The 15,491-nt window shown below is 45.8% G+C and overlaps 1 protein-coding gene across 1 annotated transcript in view; it reads left to right on the top strand.

Moving 5' to 3' along the window:
* PTTG1IP (PTTG1 interacting protein) overlaps positions 1-9,825 on the top strand; it is an 80,050-nt gene extending 70,225 nt beyond the window's left edge. Inside the window, exon 7 of the mRNA XM_030209282.1 lies at positions 7,772-9,825. Coding sequence (XP_030065142.1) covers positions 7,772-7,815 — 44 coding nt within the window. The 3' untranslated portion in view covers positions 7,816-9,825. The remainder of the gene's footprint in view (positions 1-7,771) is intronic.
* The last annotated feature ends 5,666 nt before the right edge of the window (positions 9,826-15,491 follow it).

Below are 15,491 nucleotides of genomic sequence, written 5' to 3'. Positions count from 1 at the left end.
ATTATTCTTGATAAACATCTATCTCTTGAAAACCAGATTTCAGCAGTCACATCAAAAAGTTTCAAAACTATGCAAACTGAGAAGGATCAGAGACTATTTTCCCAGACAAACATTCAGTCTAATAGTACAGTCCATATTACCCCAACTAGACTGTTGCAACGCAGCTTATGTTGGATATAAAGAAAGCACGCTGAAATCACTGCAGACTGTTCAAAACAAGGCAGCAAGACTAATATTCAAAAAGTTGAAATACGACAGAGTAACCCCACTGCTCGTCATACTACTACTACTTATCATTTTTATAACACTACTAGACGTACGCAGCGCTGTACACTGGACATGAAGAGACAATCCCTGCTCGACAGAGCTTACAATCTAATTAGGACAGACAAACAGGACAAACGAGATAAGGGAATATTAAACTGAGGATGATAAAAATAAGGGAATTACTAAGGTGGGAATGATAAAACATGGGTACTGAACAAGTGAGTAAGGGTTAGGAGTTAAAACAGCATCAAAAAGGTGGGCTTTTAGTCTAGATTTGAAGACGGCCAGAGATGGAGCTTGATGTACCGGTTCAGGAAGTCTATTCCAGGCATATGGTGCAGCAAAATAAAAGAAACGAAGTCTGGAGTTAGCAATGGAGGAGAGGGGGGTGCAGATAAGAGAGATTTACCCCCCCCCCCCCCAAAAAAAAAGAGATTTACCCAATGAACAAAGTTCCCGTGGAGGCGTGTAGGGGGAGAGATAAGAGTGGAGAGGTACTGAGGAATTGCAGAGTAAATGCACTTGCAAGTCCATAAGAGTAGTTTGTACTGTATGTGGAAACGGATAGGTAGCCAATGAGGTGACTTGAGGAGAAGGGCTAATATGAGCATAGCGACACTGGCAGAATATAAGTCGTTCAGCAGAATTTTGAACAGATTGAAGGGGAGATGGCGTAGTGCGAGAAGCAAGTTCAGTAGTCTAAGTGAGAGGTAATGGTTCTGGTAGTATGCTCAGAAAGGAAAGGACACATGTTGGTGATATTATAGAGAAAGAAACAACAGGTTTTAGCAGTCTGTTGAATATGTGCAGAGAAGGAGAGAGAGGAATTGAAGATGACCCCAAGGTTACGAGCTGATGAGACAGGGAGGATGAGAGTGTTATCCTCAGAGATAGAGAGTGTTATCCACAGAGAAAGAGAATGGGGGAAGAGGAAACGTTGGTTTAGGCAACAAGATAAGAAGCTCAGTCTTGGTCATGTTTAGTTTCAGATGGCGGTGAGACATCCAGGCAGCAATGTCAAACAGGCAGGCTGATACTTTGTCCAGGATTCCTGCTGAAATTTCTGGTGTGGAGAGGTAGATCTGGGAGTCATCAGCGTAAAGGTGATACTGAAAATCATGGGATGAGATCAGAGTACCATGGGAAGAAGTATAGATGGAGAAAAGAAGAGGTCCCAGGACAGATCCCTGAGGTACACCAACTGATAGTGGGATAGAAGTGGAGGAGGATCCACCAGAGTATACACTATAAGTAAAATGGGAGAGATAAGAAAACCAGGAAAGAACAGAGCCCTGAAATCCAAGTGAGGACATTCTATCAAGGAGTAGGCGATGATAAACAGTGTCAAAATCAGCAGATAGATTGAGAAGGATGAGGATAGAATAGAGACCTTTGGATCTGGCCAGGAAGAGATCATTGGAGACTTTAGGAAGCACTGTTTCAGTTGAATGAAGGGGGCGAAAGCCAGATTGAAGTGGATCAAGAATAGCTTGAGATGAAAGAAGGTCAAGACAATGGTGGTGAACAGCACGTTCAAGTATCTTGGATAAGAAAGGGTGGAGGGAGATGGGGCGATAATTGGAAGGACAGGTAGGGTCCAATGAAGGTTTTTTGAGGAGTGGTGTGACTATGGCATGTTTGAAGGCATCAGGAATGGTTGCAGTGGAAAGTGAAAGATTGAGGATATGACAGATAAACGGGATGACAGTAGGAGAGAGAGCGTGAAGTAGATTCTACACTGGTTCCCAATAAAGACCAGACTATTCTTTAAAACTGGCATGTTAATTTTCAAAATACTCTTTGGTATGTCTCCTGATTACATGTTAGACTTGATTGAACCATCACCAACAAATGTGTGTCCAGGGACAAGATGTTACTTCTCCATCTACCAAAATGCAGAAACCTAACCTACAAGTCCATTTATACATCTGGTTTTAGCTATCTGGGCTCCAGATGGTGTAATTCAATTCCCAAGGTCATAAGAAGCATCACCAACTATTTCCTTCAGGAAAGTCTATCTCCAAGAAATTCTATGGTTAATCATACGACCACTAAATGCTCATACTGCTAGTAATAGAGTAACAAAAATGTAATCTCTCCCAACTGTTAAATGTAAGCCACATTGAACCGAAACTTGTTTTGGATAATTGTAGGATATAAGAATGAATGAATGAATAAATTTAGTCACTTCTTGTGTTGGGGCACTGTCAAAGCTGATCTCAATTCCGGATAAGCAGTAAAAGAGAGAGGTTTTCAGGCCAAGGGAGCAGACCCAGTATCACTCGATGTCAATTAAGCTTGAGTCTTAGTATCTACAGTCGCATCACAACAAGACAGAACCAGCTCCTTCTGCCTTCAGCACAGATGGATCCTGACCAGTCCCTCGAACCCCCACTTCACTAGAGATGGGAGTAGACATGAGGGGAACAAGATCAGCTTTCATAGCAGAGTAGTAAAAGGGACAAGCAAGAGTCAGGAGCTTCTGTAACAGAGATTTTCAACCCAGTCCTCTAGGCACACCCAGCTAGTTGGGGTTTTCAGGGTCCCATTGAATTCATAGCCATAGCAGTCAGTAAAGATTTTCAGAGGCATTATCTGGATAATGCCACTGAAAATCAGTGATTGGCCTTGGTGAATAGCATTTATCCAGGTAGGATCTGCTGTAACCTATATTAGTGCTGCTGAATATCAAGCTGAGTGTGTCCAGTGTTTCATTCTAAACCACATAAGCATATATTGACACCTTAGACTGCAAGCAAGTTACTGTCACAAAAGTATGACATCTATCTAGCAACTGTTATCTCCTTCAGTCCTAGAAGAATTGGAATTCCAGTGTTCAAATGGACCATAACCAGTTGGCTAGCTGCTTGTATTTTTGTTGTAAACACAGATATTTCTCTAACCAGTGAAGTTAAACATCATCAGTTGGAGTCATGGCTACTATAGCTGAGTCTGCTTTACTGGACAGCACATGCAAAGTAATCTCTTTGTCCTTGGCCATATCTTCACTTTTCACTACTGTTTGACCAGTCCTTAGTTGGAGACACTGAGTTCAGTAAGAGCTGTACTTGCCAACCTGTCATTCCATATCATCATGCTGATCAATCCATAGACTGGTGGGTTGTGTCCATCTACCAGCAGGTGGAGATAGAGAGCAATCCTTTTGCCTCCCTATATGTGGTCATGTGCTGCCGGAAACTCCTCAGTATGTTCTCTATCTCAGCAGCTGGTGGTCACACACAGCAGCAGCTCTGGCTAGGTCTCCAAGCCTAATCTTTAGGTTTTGTTGAGTACCTGGGGTTGAGGGCTCTTCTTGAGCAAGTGCAAACCTGGTGGTGCCAGGTCCCTCCTTTTCTCCCCCCTCCCACTGGCTCCGTTTAAAAAAAAAAAAATTTTGACGTCCTTTAAGGGCATTTATTTCAACGTTTATATCAGCGTTTATTGCAGCTGCTCACTGGGGTCTGGCTATTGAGCGGCAGCGTCTGAGGAAGAAGGGCTTCTCAGACAAGGTCATCGCCACTATGCTGAGAGCGAGGAAGCGCTCTACTTCTACTGCTTACGCCAGGGTTTGGCGTACCTTTGCATCATGGTGTGAGGCAGGCTCACTTTCTCCTTTCACTGCTCCAATTTCTTCAGTGCTGGCGTTCCTGCAAGAAGGTCTGGAGAAAGGTCTGTCGCTCATTTCCCTTAAAGTCCAGGTAGCGGCTCTGGCTTGCTTCAGGGGTCGCCTGAAGGGTGCTTCCCTGGCCTTGCAGCCAGATGTGGTGCACTTTCTCAAGGGAGTTAATCACCTACGCCCTCCTCTGCGCTCGGTGGTGCCTGTGTGGAATCTCAATTTGGTGCTAAGAGCCTTGCAGAAGCCGCCCTTTGAACCCTTGTCAAGGGCATCTCTGAAAGACCTGACGTTGAAAGCAGTCTTTTTGGTGGCTATCACTTCAGCCAGACGAGTTTCCGAGCTCCAGGCGCTATCATGTCGGGAACCCTTCCTGCAGTTCACTGAGGCAGGAGTGTCTATTCGCACGGTGCCTTCCTTCCTGCCCAAGATTGTTTCTCGCTTCCATGTGAATCAGCAGCTCTGCCTACCCTCCTTTCGTAGGGAGGACTACCCAGAGGAGTACTCTGCTCTCAAATGTCTAGATGTGAGACGAGTCATCATCAGATACTTGGAAGTGACCAATGATTTCCGGAAGTCGGATCATCTGTTTGTGCTGTTCGCAGGTCCTCGTAAGGGTCTGCAGGCTGCCAAGCCTACAGTAGCACGATGGGTCAAGGAAACCATTGCAGCGGCTTATGTGGCCGCGGGGAAGATGCCGCCTATCCAGCTGAAAGCTCACTCCACTAGAGCGCAGGCGGCCTCGATGGCAGAGGCCGGGTCCGTCTCCTTGGAAGAGATTTGCAAGGCGGCAACTTGGGCATCGGCTCATACTTTCTCCAGGCATTACCGCTTGACTGTGGCTGCTCGGGCGGAGGCCCGGTTTGGAGCTTCAGTGTTGCGGTCAGGGATTTCTATGTCCCGCCCTGGGTGAGTACTGCTTCGGTACATCCCACCAGTCTATGGATTGATCAGCATGATGATATGGAAGGTAAAATTAAGTATCATACCTGATAATTTTCTTTCCATTAATCATAGCTGATCAATCCATAGCCCCTCCCAGATATCTGTACTGTTTATATTCTGGTTGCATTTCAGGTTCAAGTTTAGTCTTCAGTTCCTGTTCAGGAGGACTTCGTGTTCAAGTTTTTTCAGTTGGATTCTTCAGGAGTTGAGACGATTTTGTGTTACAGTGAGCTGCTGTATTTCTCTCCCCTCCGTTTTACGGGGCTGGATTGAGACCTAAATTCTGCCGGCCCTCCCTCCCGCTTCGTGCGGCTGTAGGGCAGCTTTGTACCCCTCCCGCTGCGGCAGTGTTAGGGTCAGTCAGCTCCTGTTGCGGTTGCAGGATAAGCCAGATCCCCCGCATCGGTGGGTGTGGTGTCCCTCCCCCGCTCCGCGGGGATGAGCTGGACGGATTCCCCTCCCCCACTTGTGTGGGGATGAGCTGGGTTAATTCCCCTCCCCCGTTTCGGCGGTGGTGAGCTGGGCAGAGTGTCCCTTTGTGGGTGTAATTCTCTAAGTGCTGAATCCTGCGGATGGAGCTTTGATATCGACATACTGAGGAGTTTCCGGCAGCACATGACCACATATAGGGAGGCAAAAGGATTGCTCTCTATCTCCACCTGCTGGTAGATGGACACAACCCACCAGTCTATGGATTAATCAGCTATGATTAATGGAAAGAAAATTATCAGGTATGATACATAATTTTACCTTGAGCAGTCCATTTCTGCAAAATGGATAAATTATAAAATTGAATTTACAATTTTCTAACACACTCCTTGTCACTGGCAATCAAAATAACACTTGATATTCAAGGTACTATATAGCATTAGAGTAAGAACATTGTGAAGGGGAAAAGCCTCAGAACCCAACCTTCACTAATAAACTCCTTTACATGTAGTGATAGGATTTTCAGGGTGGTTCCAATTATTGGAATAAAAATAAAACCTTTCACTTTCGCTCATTAAACCTGTATGCTATATTGGTTTGCTGATGAACCCTTAAGGTTGTGACAAAAAATTTAAAAATATATAAAAAAGCAACTTAGCTTTAACAGTAACGTGCCTCAATCATGCTGTAGAACCCACTGACTATGGCCAGAGTTTCTCCTGTGGCTGTTCCAAGATGCCGTAGTCAAATCAGTTTTTTGTTCACCCTGCTTTCTTTCAGCGTCACTGGGTCCCCTATAAAATTGAGCATCTCTGAGCTTAGATGTTGCCCACTTTGGTGCTCGATTCAATTCTGCCTGTTGATAAAGCAAAGTTGTTTAACCTGTATCAGGTGTGTTACATAAATAGCAGAATTGATCAAGCATATAATCCCCTTCACTTTCCTGAGAGTTGTATCCTTCTTGAGGTATGGAACTAACAAGCTTGAAGAGACTGGCTATGTATGAAGATGTTGCCTGCTCAGAACTTTACCGATAGTTCTAAGCAGTAGGAGAGCTGTTTGTCCTGGGACCCTGTAATGATGCCTACTCATGTGCCTGCTTCTTGTAAAAATGCCAAAGTTGCTCAAAGTGGATCATTGTTAGAAGAAGAATTTCACTGATTTCTGCATTTTTAAATATTTTCTGTTGAAACAGCAAGGCATTCTAAATGGCAAGATTTTAAATGTAAGCATATATTTTACGTGTAATTTCCAAAAAGCACCTTAAAACCAAAGTTCCTTTCTCTGAAATTGCCCATTATCTGACAGAAATCATGGCTTTTACCCCATGTTCTGTTACCTGGGGGGGGGGGGGAGGGAACCTCTTCAATTGGAATATTGTTTTATGCTTTATCTTATCTGGAAATTTTCCATTATCCAGAGTGTCCATATTGGGAAGAATTCATTAGATGAAACCTAGTGCTATCTATCCTGCATAAAATGGGCAATTCTGAACCTGGGCACATGTTGTTATGCATATAAATATTTAGAGTACTAGTATTTACGCGCATATATACATACTTAGGTGTATGAATACGAGTATGGTGCTAAGAGCAATTCTACAAGCATAGAAGGGGGGTGGAGCATGGGTGGGACATAGGCAGTGCCCCAACTTAAGCACGTAACTTATTCACATAACATAGTATTTTATATCTGCTGCATTTAGGCACACACACTTAGTCTAGCTCTATGGCTGGCATAAATGCAAGCACCTACATTTTAAGCACATTTATATCTGCTTATGCTAATATTATATAATGGAACTTATGTGCCTAAGTTCCTTTATAGAACAGGGTCCTACCATGCACCTTCTGGGTGCCTAATTGGAGCCCCCAAAGAGTGTACTACTGTATCACCTTTGAAACATTATGAAAAACTTTCTTCATACCCTTTTGATTCTTAAAACATCATAATAGTTTTTCATGTACAGGAAAGTTCTAATGGTGCTAAAAATACTAAATGCCAGAAAAACATTACTAAAATAGGTAGGTATGTCTATGTCAAGATTAGAGTATACAATAAATGCAATTAAGTTTATTAACCAATAGTCAAAGTATCCCAAATACCTAATGTTAAATCATCTTTATCTATAATCAATCCTTTCACAGTGTGCTCATTTATATAGTCATCAATATGACTAATCGGGATATTCTGAATATCCCCGATTAGTCATATTGATGACTATATAAATGAGCACACTGTGAAAGGATTGATTATAGATAAAGATGATTTAACATTAGGTATTTGGGATACTTTGACTATTGGATTATGTTTTAATCCCCACACAAATAAATACGTGGTCCCCTTAAATTAGATTAAGTTTATTAAAGCAGTCATGATTAAAATTAGTTTATATATTTTGATTTGCAGCTCCGCTTGGTAATAAACTTGGGATTTAGATGCAGTATAATATGTGACTGACTATGTTTAAAAATTATATTACTTGAATAGTTATTTCTTTCTTTCCTTCTTTTTCAGGGTTATTTAAAGGGGATAATGCCTATACAAAATTTGAAAACTAATATTCAGATCTATACAGACCACAAAGAAATCTGAAAGCCTGTATCGGACAAATGAAATGTTGCAACATTATGGATTTGTATAGTTTCAGACTCCTGGAAAATCTAGATATTGAATAACTTTGAAATCATCTCTTTAAAAAAACACTCTTTCCATATAAAAATATATATACACACACACACACATACATACACAAATTACAGACTGTAATAAAAAGCCTTAAATGGTCAGCATAACCTGGAGTTATTCCAAATAAATATATTTGTACTAGTACTAATAATTGTAACTTCTGAAGATGTTTTTTGTATGCAAATCATTAGAATGCAGTTACACGTCATCTGTGTATTTGTCATTTTCATTCCATATGTTTTTCTTTTTCTTTCAACCTTTCCACATTAACTAGCCATGCATCACTAGCATTCTCTTAAATCCCAACCTAGGGAAAGCAAAAACATAATCATCCCCTCCCAGAGTTGAAGATATGGAGACATGGTTGTTCTAGTTAAAAGGAGTTGTTAACACTAAAGTGAGGATTCTGTAGCCAAACTATAATTGGAACTGTGCATGTTACTTGATTTTCAGTGCAGTTGAGTTTGGAAATGCTGTCGAGCAACCTAACTTTGAAGACATAATCCAAACGAGTGTTGGCATTTTTCCCCTTTGCATTTTTTGTAAGATGATGATGTGCAACTTTTTTGAGAACTTTCTTACATGACATATTTGATAAGTTAAAATGTAACACTTTGTACAAAATTTCTTACTGTTAACTATTTATCATAAACTAATAGATATGTGGGTGGGGTTTTTTTTTTTTTTTTTGTAGTTTGAGCCTGAGACTTCCAGTGAAAAATCTGAAAGAACTCTGTCCCTTCATTGTTAGTTTTCCTTTTTTCTTATGAAGTAAAGATTAAAAGGGAACAAATATTTTAGTAACAACTTTTACAGTGCATTTTTTGATAACCAGTTTTTGATTTGCTTTTTAGCACACATGAATGACTTTTTCCAGTTTGTAAAACATGCATCATTTGAAACTGCATGACTAAACCATAGCTGGAGCAATGTATAATTTTAATGTACTGAACATGTCCGTCTCCTGGCTTACAGAAGGGCTTTGAAGTGTCCAGCTAATTAAACTAAACTAATAATCTAGCCATAGAGCATATTATATAAAAAGGTGTTAAGCTAAATGTTCAGTTTCAGAAATTACAGTTTAAAAATATCAAAATCTCTGTAGTATTCTAGGGGCAATCTTTTCTGTTAAAAAAAAAAATAGCTCAGGCAATATCAGTATTTTAATGTACAGTACTTCACCATTCATTTTAACTTATGCTCAGGACTATCATGCAAAAAAAAAAAAAAAAAGGGTGAAACAGACTACCTTGATATCCAGCATGGCCAAGTATTTTTAGCTGGATAAATATCAAGATTTTGCTTATTGCACTCGTTTTTCGTATTGTTCATTTGCTGTGAATTCATTTGTCTCCATGATGGAATCTAGCATAAAATGTGCTTAGTATACACTTCCCATACACATTTTTTTTTTAATTTTTACATTTTTTACAGTGCTTTTTCAAATATAGAATTATTGCTAGGAGTGTTGTAAAACAAAATGACATTAGGTTATGGTATGTAAAGACTTCTGAACTCATTTTATTACTCTAAGATTTTTGTTGCCTCTATGGATACTTAGAGTAAGCAGCAGTATCTCAGGATTCACTAGGATTGTACTGTGGAATCTGTAAATAGTTGGCTACCAAAGAGAAGTCTGGCTGTTACAGGTTAAGAAACTATTAATTTTGCTCTATCCAAAGGTTTCCTTAGTGCTATATGTACATAAAGCAATGAGTAACATTTGTAATGAATTATCTTAATGTGTTCAAAGTTTCCTGCATTTGAATGTTATCCTTTGTAGCTGTGAATTTGCTTCATTCCTTTCAGCTGTCACTAATTGCAATGATACATGTATCAGCAGTAACTCTTGCTAATACTTAATAAACAGGTGTGGCCAGTAACCCTACAGTGTATGTTATTTTCAGGATGACCTGTTTATAAACATTCCTTGCTTGTGCAAAACATTATATGTTGAAACTTTAAATTTCTGCCTCAAGAGTGAGATTAGGGAGTTATTTGTGACCTTCTCTGGGAAAACATTTAGGGCCCTGTTTACTAAGGTGCTCTAGCGTTTTTAGCGTGTGCTAAAAATTAGTGCATGTTAACCATGTAGATGTCCATATGGACATCTACATGGTTAGTGAGCACAAAAAAATGCTAACACGCCTCTAGCGTGGCTTAGTAAACATGGCCCTCATTTTTCTCTAGGGTCAAGCAGGATAGCAAGAACTCACAGTATGAGTGACATCTCTTCATTTCACCTCAGTTGGCCAATTTGTCTTACAGCTTTTTTTTTTTTTTGAAGATTGACCATAGTGGTTAGGATTTTGCATGCATTGGATGTCTGCAAAGTTTTGATCTGTTCATTTTTTGTGAGTCACTGTTTCTTTTCAGAGGTAATATTTCTGTGTTGCATAACAGTCTGCAGAAGTGGGAAGCACCTTCCAAATCGTCTTTGGTTTACTGGTTCAGAGAACAATCGGTTCAGCCTCTTTTGCTACAGCATAAATAGATTCTCTCTGGCTAGAAGGTGCATCTGACAAGTGTGCAAGCAGCATCTTGGGCAGAAGCCAAAGTGGTCTCTCGGGAGGGTCATTGCTGTATTCCTTTCTTAAACAATACAGGTTGGATGTGTAGGTGAAGGAAAGTGGTTTTGGAGAAGGAGCCCTCGCGAGGGATTGTATGTTTTAGCCAAGCTTTACTGCCCTGGGTTGGTATGTCCCACTTGTCTAGACTGATCTAGCTAGAGGATAAGAGAGGTGAAATTTGTTCTTACCTGCTAATTCTTTTTCTTGAGTCCAGCTAGATCAGTCCAGAACTTGTCCAGAAAGAAGTTCTGATACCTGTATTCTCCGAGGACAAGCAGGCTGCTTGTTCTCACGACTGGGTTGACGTCCACGGCAGACCCACCAACCGGAACAAAACTTTGCGGGCGATCCAGCACGCAGGGCACGCCCACCGCGCATGCGCGGCCGTCTTCCCGCCCGTGCACGACCATTCCCACTCAGTCTTTTTTTTTCCGCGCTGGAGAGAGCCGCGTTCGTCTCTCTCTCTGTCAGCCCCGGAAACAGGATTGCGCTTTCGCCACGAATTTTCTCTTTTTTCATTGTTCTCCGTTTTCTATTTTAGTTTCTTTAAAAAAAAACAAAAAAAAACGCTGAACTTTGTTTTCCCTCGTCTCTTAGCGGGGGCGTTGCGGCCTAGTGGCCGCGCGGTCGATTTATTTTCGAGGTGTGAATTTTACCGCCACCATCGACGACTTTGACTTCGCCGACGCGATTTTTCCGTCGATGTCCTCGAAGGTCCCGAGTGGATTTAAAAAGTGTGGTCGGTGCGGCCGGCATATCTCGCAGACCGACACTCACGCTTGGTGCCTCCAGTGCCTCGGGCCGGAGCACGATACCAAGACGTGTACCTTGTGTCTCAGTCTCCGGAAACGGACACAGGTAGCGAGGCAAGTTCTTCTGGACCGTCTTTTTGGAACTTGCGCCGGCCCCTCGACGTCGACTTCGACGGCATCGGTATCGACGGCCGGTTCTTCGGTACCGGTATCGATGTCCACGAAATCGGCACCGACGGCATCGACCCCAGGAGCACAGGTCCCGTCGTCCCGCCGGTCCTCCGGAGATGGCAGGCGTGAGAGGCCGCGTGGGCAATCGGCCCCGGTCACTCCCTCTACCCAGGGCCCTCGGGACCGAACCCTGTCGGACCCGATCCCTCAAGGCCAAGGGGGATCTACTTCCTCCTCGTCGGTTCCACCGAGCGCCGATGACGGGCACCGCAAAAAGGCGAAGAAGCACCGTCATCGGTCGCCCACGACGCATCTGGCTCCCAGCGCCAGGGATGAGTCGACGCCGAGGAAGCGGCAGCATCGAGAGGAGAGGTCCCCCTCTGTAGTAGAGGTACCGCCACGTCAGGGTGCCAGCACTTCGGTGCAGTCTCCTGGACCCGAACAGCTTCCGGCACCGACACCTCTACCGGCCCCCTCGCCTTTCCCGACAGCGGGCCTGGACGAGTGCCTCCGAGCCATCCTTCCGGGGATCCTGCGCCGTTGATGGCGGCGCCTGCGTGCTCTAGCCCGGTGACGAGGCCTTCGACGCCGCTTGCAGCGCCGGTCTCGACCGCCACGCAGGTGGAGTCCCCGTCGACGTCGATGGAGGGAGCTTCATCCCCGCCGGCGCGGGAGTCCACCGCTCGACGACGCCACCGAGGCCGTGGTGCCTCGACGTCGAGCCGGGCCCGGTTGAGGACTGAGCTGCAGGAGCTCATGTCCGACACCGAGGAAGAGGCCTCGTGGGGGGAGGAGGAAGACCCCAGATATTTCTCCTCAGAGGAGGCTGTGGGCCTTCCCTCCGACCCCCACTCCTTCACCAGAGAGAAAGCTCTCGCCACCTGAGAGCCTCTCCTTTGCCTCCTTCGTCAGGGACATGTCTATTTGCATTCCCTTTCCTGTGGTCTCTGTGGATGAGCCGAGGGCTGAGATGCTCGAGGTCCTCGACTATCCATCACCACCTAGAGAGTCCTCCACGGTGCCGTTGCATAATGTCCTCAAAGAGACACTGCTTCGGAACTGGTTGAGACCATTATCTAATCCCACCATCCCCAAGAAAGCAGAGTCCCAATACAGAATCCACTCGGACCCAGAGTTAATGCGGCCCCAACTGCCTCATGACTCGGCGGTTGTGGACTCTGCTCTCAAGAGAGCACGGAGTTCGAGGGATACCGCTTCGGCGCCCCCGGGGCGGGAGTCTCGCACTCTGGACTCGTTTGGGAGGAAGGACTACCAATCTTCCATGCTCGTGACCCGCATCCAGTCTTACCAGCTCTATACGAGCATCCACATGCGGAATAATGTGAAGCAACTGGCGGACCTGGTTGACAAGCTCCCGCTGGAGCAGTCCAGGCCTTTTCAGGAGGTGGTCAGGCAGCTGAAGGTGTGCAGAAAGTTCCTGTCCAGGGGTATATATGACACCTGTGACGTGGCATCTCGTGCTGCGGCCCAAGGTATAGTGATGCGCAGGCTCTCATGGCTGCGTGCCTCTGACCTGGACAACCACACCCAACAGAGACTGGCCGCCGTCCCTTGCCGGGGGGATAATATTTTTGGTGAGAAGGTGGAGCAGCTGGTGGACCAACTGCATCAGCGGGAAACCGCCCTCGACAAGCTCTCCCACCGGGCGCCTTCAGCATCCACCTCAGCAGGTGGACGTTTTTTCCCGGGCCAGGCAGGCTGCGCCCTACGCCTATAACAAGCATAGGTACACTCAGCCGGCCCGAAGGCCTCGTCAGGCACAGGGACAGTCCCAGCGTGCTCGTTCCCGTCAACAGCGTGCGCCTAAGCAGCCCCCTGCGCCTCCACAGCAAAAGCCGGGGACGGGCTTTTGACTGGATCCATGGGAACATAGCCGCCATCAAAGTGTCCGTACCGGACGATCTGCCGGTCGGGGGGAGGTTAAAATGTTTTCACCAAAGGTGGCCTCTCATAGCCTCCGACCAGTGGGTTCTCCAAATAGTGCGGTGCGGATATGCCCTGAATTTGGCCTCCCTTCCACCAAATTGTCCTCCGGGAGCTCAATCCTTCAGCTCCCATCACAAGCAGGTACTTGCAGAGGAACTCTCCGCCCTTCTCAGCGCCAATGCGGTCGAGCCCGTACCACCCGGGCAGGAAGGGCAGGGATTCTATTCCAGGTACTTCCTTGTGGAAAAGAAAACAGGGGGGATGCGCCCCATCCTAGACCTGAGAGGCCTGAACAAATTCCTGGTCAAAGAAAAGTTCAGGATGCTTTCCTTGGGCACCCTTCTGCCAATGATTCAGAAAAACGATTGGCTATGTTCCCTGGATTTAAAGTACGTACACTCACATCCCGATACTGCCAGCTCACAGACAGTATCTCAGATTCCGCCTGGGCACACGACACTTTCAGTATTGTGTGCTGCCATTTGGGCTCGCCTCTGCCCCACGGGTGTTTACGAAGTGCCTCGTGGTGGTAGCGGCGTATCTACGCAAGCTGGGAGTGCACGTGTTCCCATATCTCGACGATTGGCTGGTCAAGAACACCTCGGAGGCGGGAGCTCTCCGGTCCATGCAGTGCACTATTCGCCTCCTGGAGCTGCTGGGGTTTGTGATAAATTACCCAAAGTCCCATCTCCAGCCTGCCCAATCTCTGGAATTCATAGGAGCTCTGCTGAATACTCAGACGGCTCAGGCCTTCCTTCCAGAAGCGAGGGCCAACAACCTCCTGTCCCTGGCTTCCCAGACCAGAGCATCTCAGCAGATCACAGCTCGGCAGATGTTGAGACTTCTGGGTCATATGGCCTCTACAGTTCATGTGACTCCCATGGCTCGTCTTCACATGAGATCTGCTCAATGGACCCTAGCTTCCCAGTGGTATCAAGCCACCGGGAATCTAGAAGATGTCATTCGCCTCTCCACCAGCTGCCGCAATTCACTGCACTGGTGGACCATTCGGACCAATTTGACCTTGGGACGCCCATTCCAAATTCCACAGCCCACGAAAGTGCTAACGACGGATGCGTCTCTCCTGGGCTGGGGGGCTCATGTCGATGGGCTTCACACCCAAGGACTGTGGTCCCTCCAGGAAAAGGATCTTCAGATCAACCTCCTGGAGCTCCGAGCGGTCTGGAACGCACTGAAGGCTTTCAGAGATCGGCTGTCCTGTCAAATTATCCAAATTCGGACAGACAATCAGGTTGCAATGTATTACATCAACAAGCAGGGGGGCACCGGATCTCGCCCATTGTGTCAGGAAGCCGTCGGGATGTGGCGTTGGGCCTGCCAGTTCGGCATGCTTCTCCAAGCCACATACCTGGCAGGTGTAAACAACAGTCTGGCCGACAGACTGAGCAGAGTCATGCAACCGCACGAGTGGTCGCTTCATTCCAGAGTGGTACGCAAGATCTTCCGAGAGTGGGGCACCCCCTCGGTGGACCTTTTCGCCTCTCAGACCAACCACAAGCTGCCTCTGTTCTGTTCCAGACTACAGGCACATGGCAGACTAGCGTCGGATGCCTTTCTCCTCCATTGGGGGTCCGGCCTCCTGTATGCTTATCCTGCCATACCTTTGGTGGGGAAGACCTTACTGAAGCAAGACCACGGCACCATGATTCTGATAGCGCCCTTTTGGCCCCGTCAGATCTGGTTCCCTCTACTTCTGGAGTTGTCCTCCGAAGAACCGTGGAGATTGGAGTGTTTTCCGACCCTCATTTCGCAGAACGACGGAGCGCTTCTGCACCCCAACCTTCAGTCTCTGGCTCTCACAGCCTGGATGTTGAGGGCGTAGATTTCGCTTCGTTGAGTTTGTCTGAAGGTGTCTCCCGTGTCTTGCTTGCCTCTAGGAAGGATTCCACTAAGAAGAGTTACTTTTTCAAGTGGAGGAGGTTTGTCGTTTGGTGTGAGAGCAAGGCCCTAGAACCTCGTTCTTGTCCTGCACAGAACCTGCTTGAATACCTTCTGCACTTATCAGAGTCTGGCCTCAAGACCAACTCAGTAAGGAATCACCTTAGTGCGATTAGTGCTTACCATTATCATGTAGAGGGTAAAGCCATC

This window comes from Microcaecilia unicolor, chromosome 7, assembly GCF_901765095.1.
Source record: "Microcaecilia unicolor chromosome 7, aMicUni1.1, whole genome shotgun sequence".
Taxonomy (NCBI): Eukaryota; Metazoa; Chordata; class Amphibia; order Gymnophiona; family Siphonopidae; genus Microcaecilia; species Microcaecilia unicolor.
Note: the sequence above shows the minus strand (reverse complement) of the source record. Positions and strands in the feature narration are given on the sequence as shown.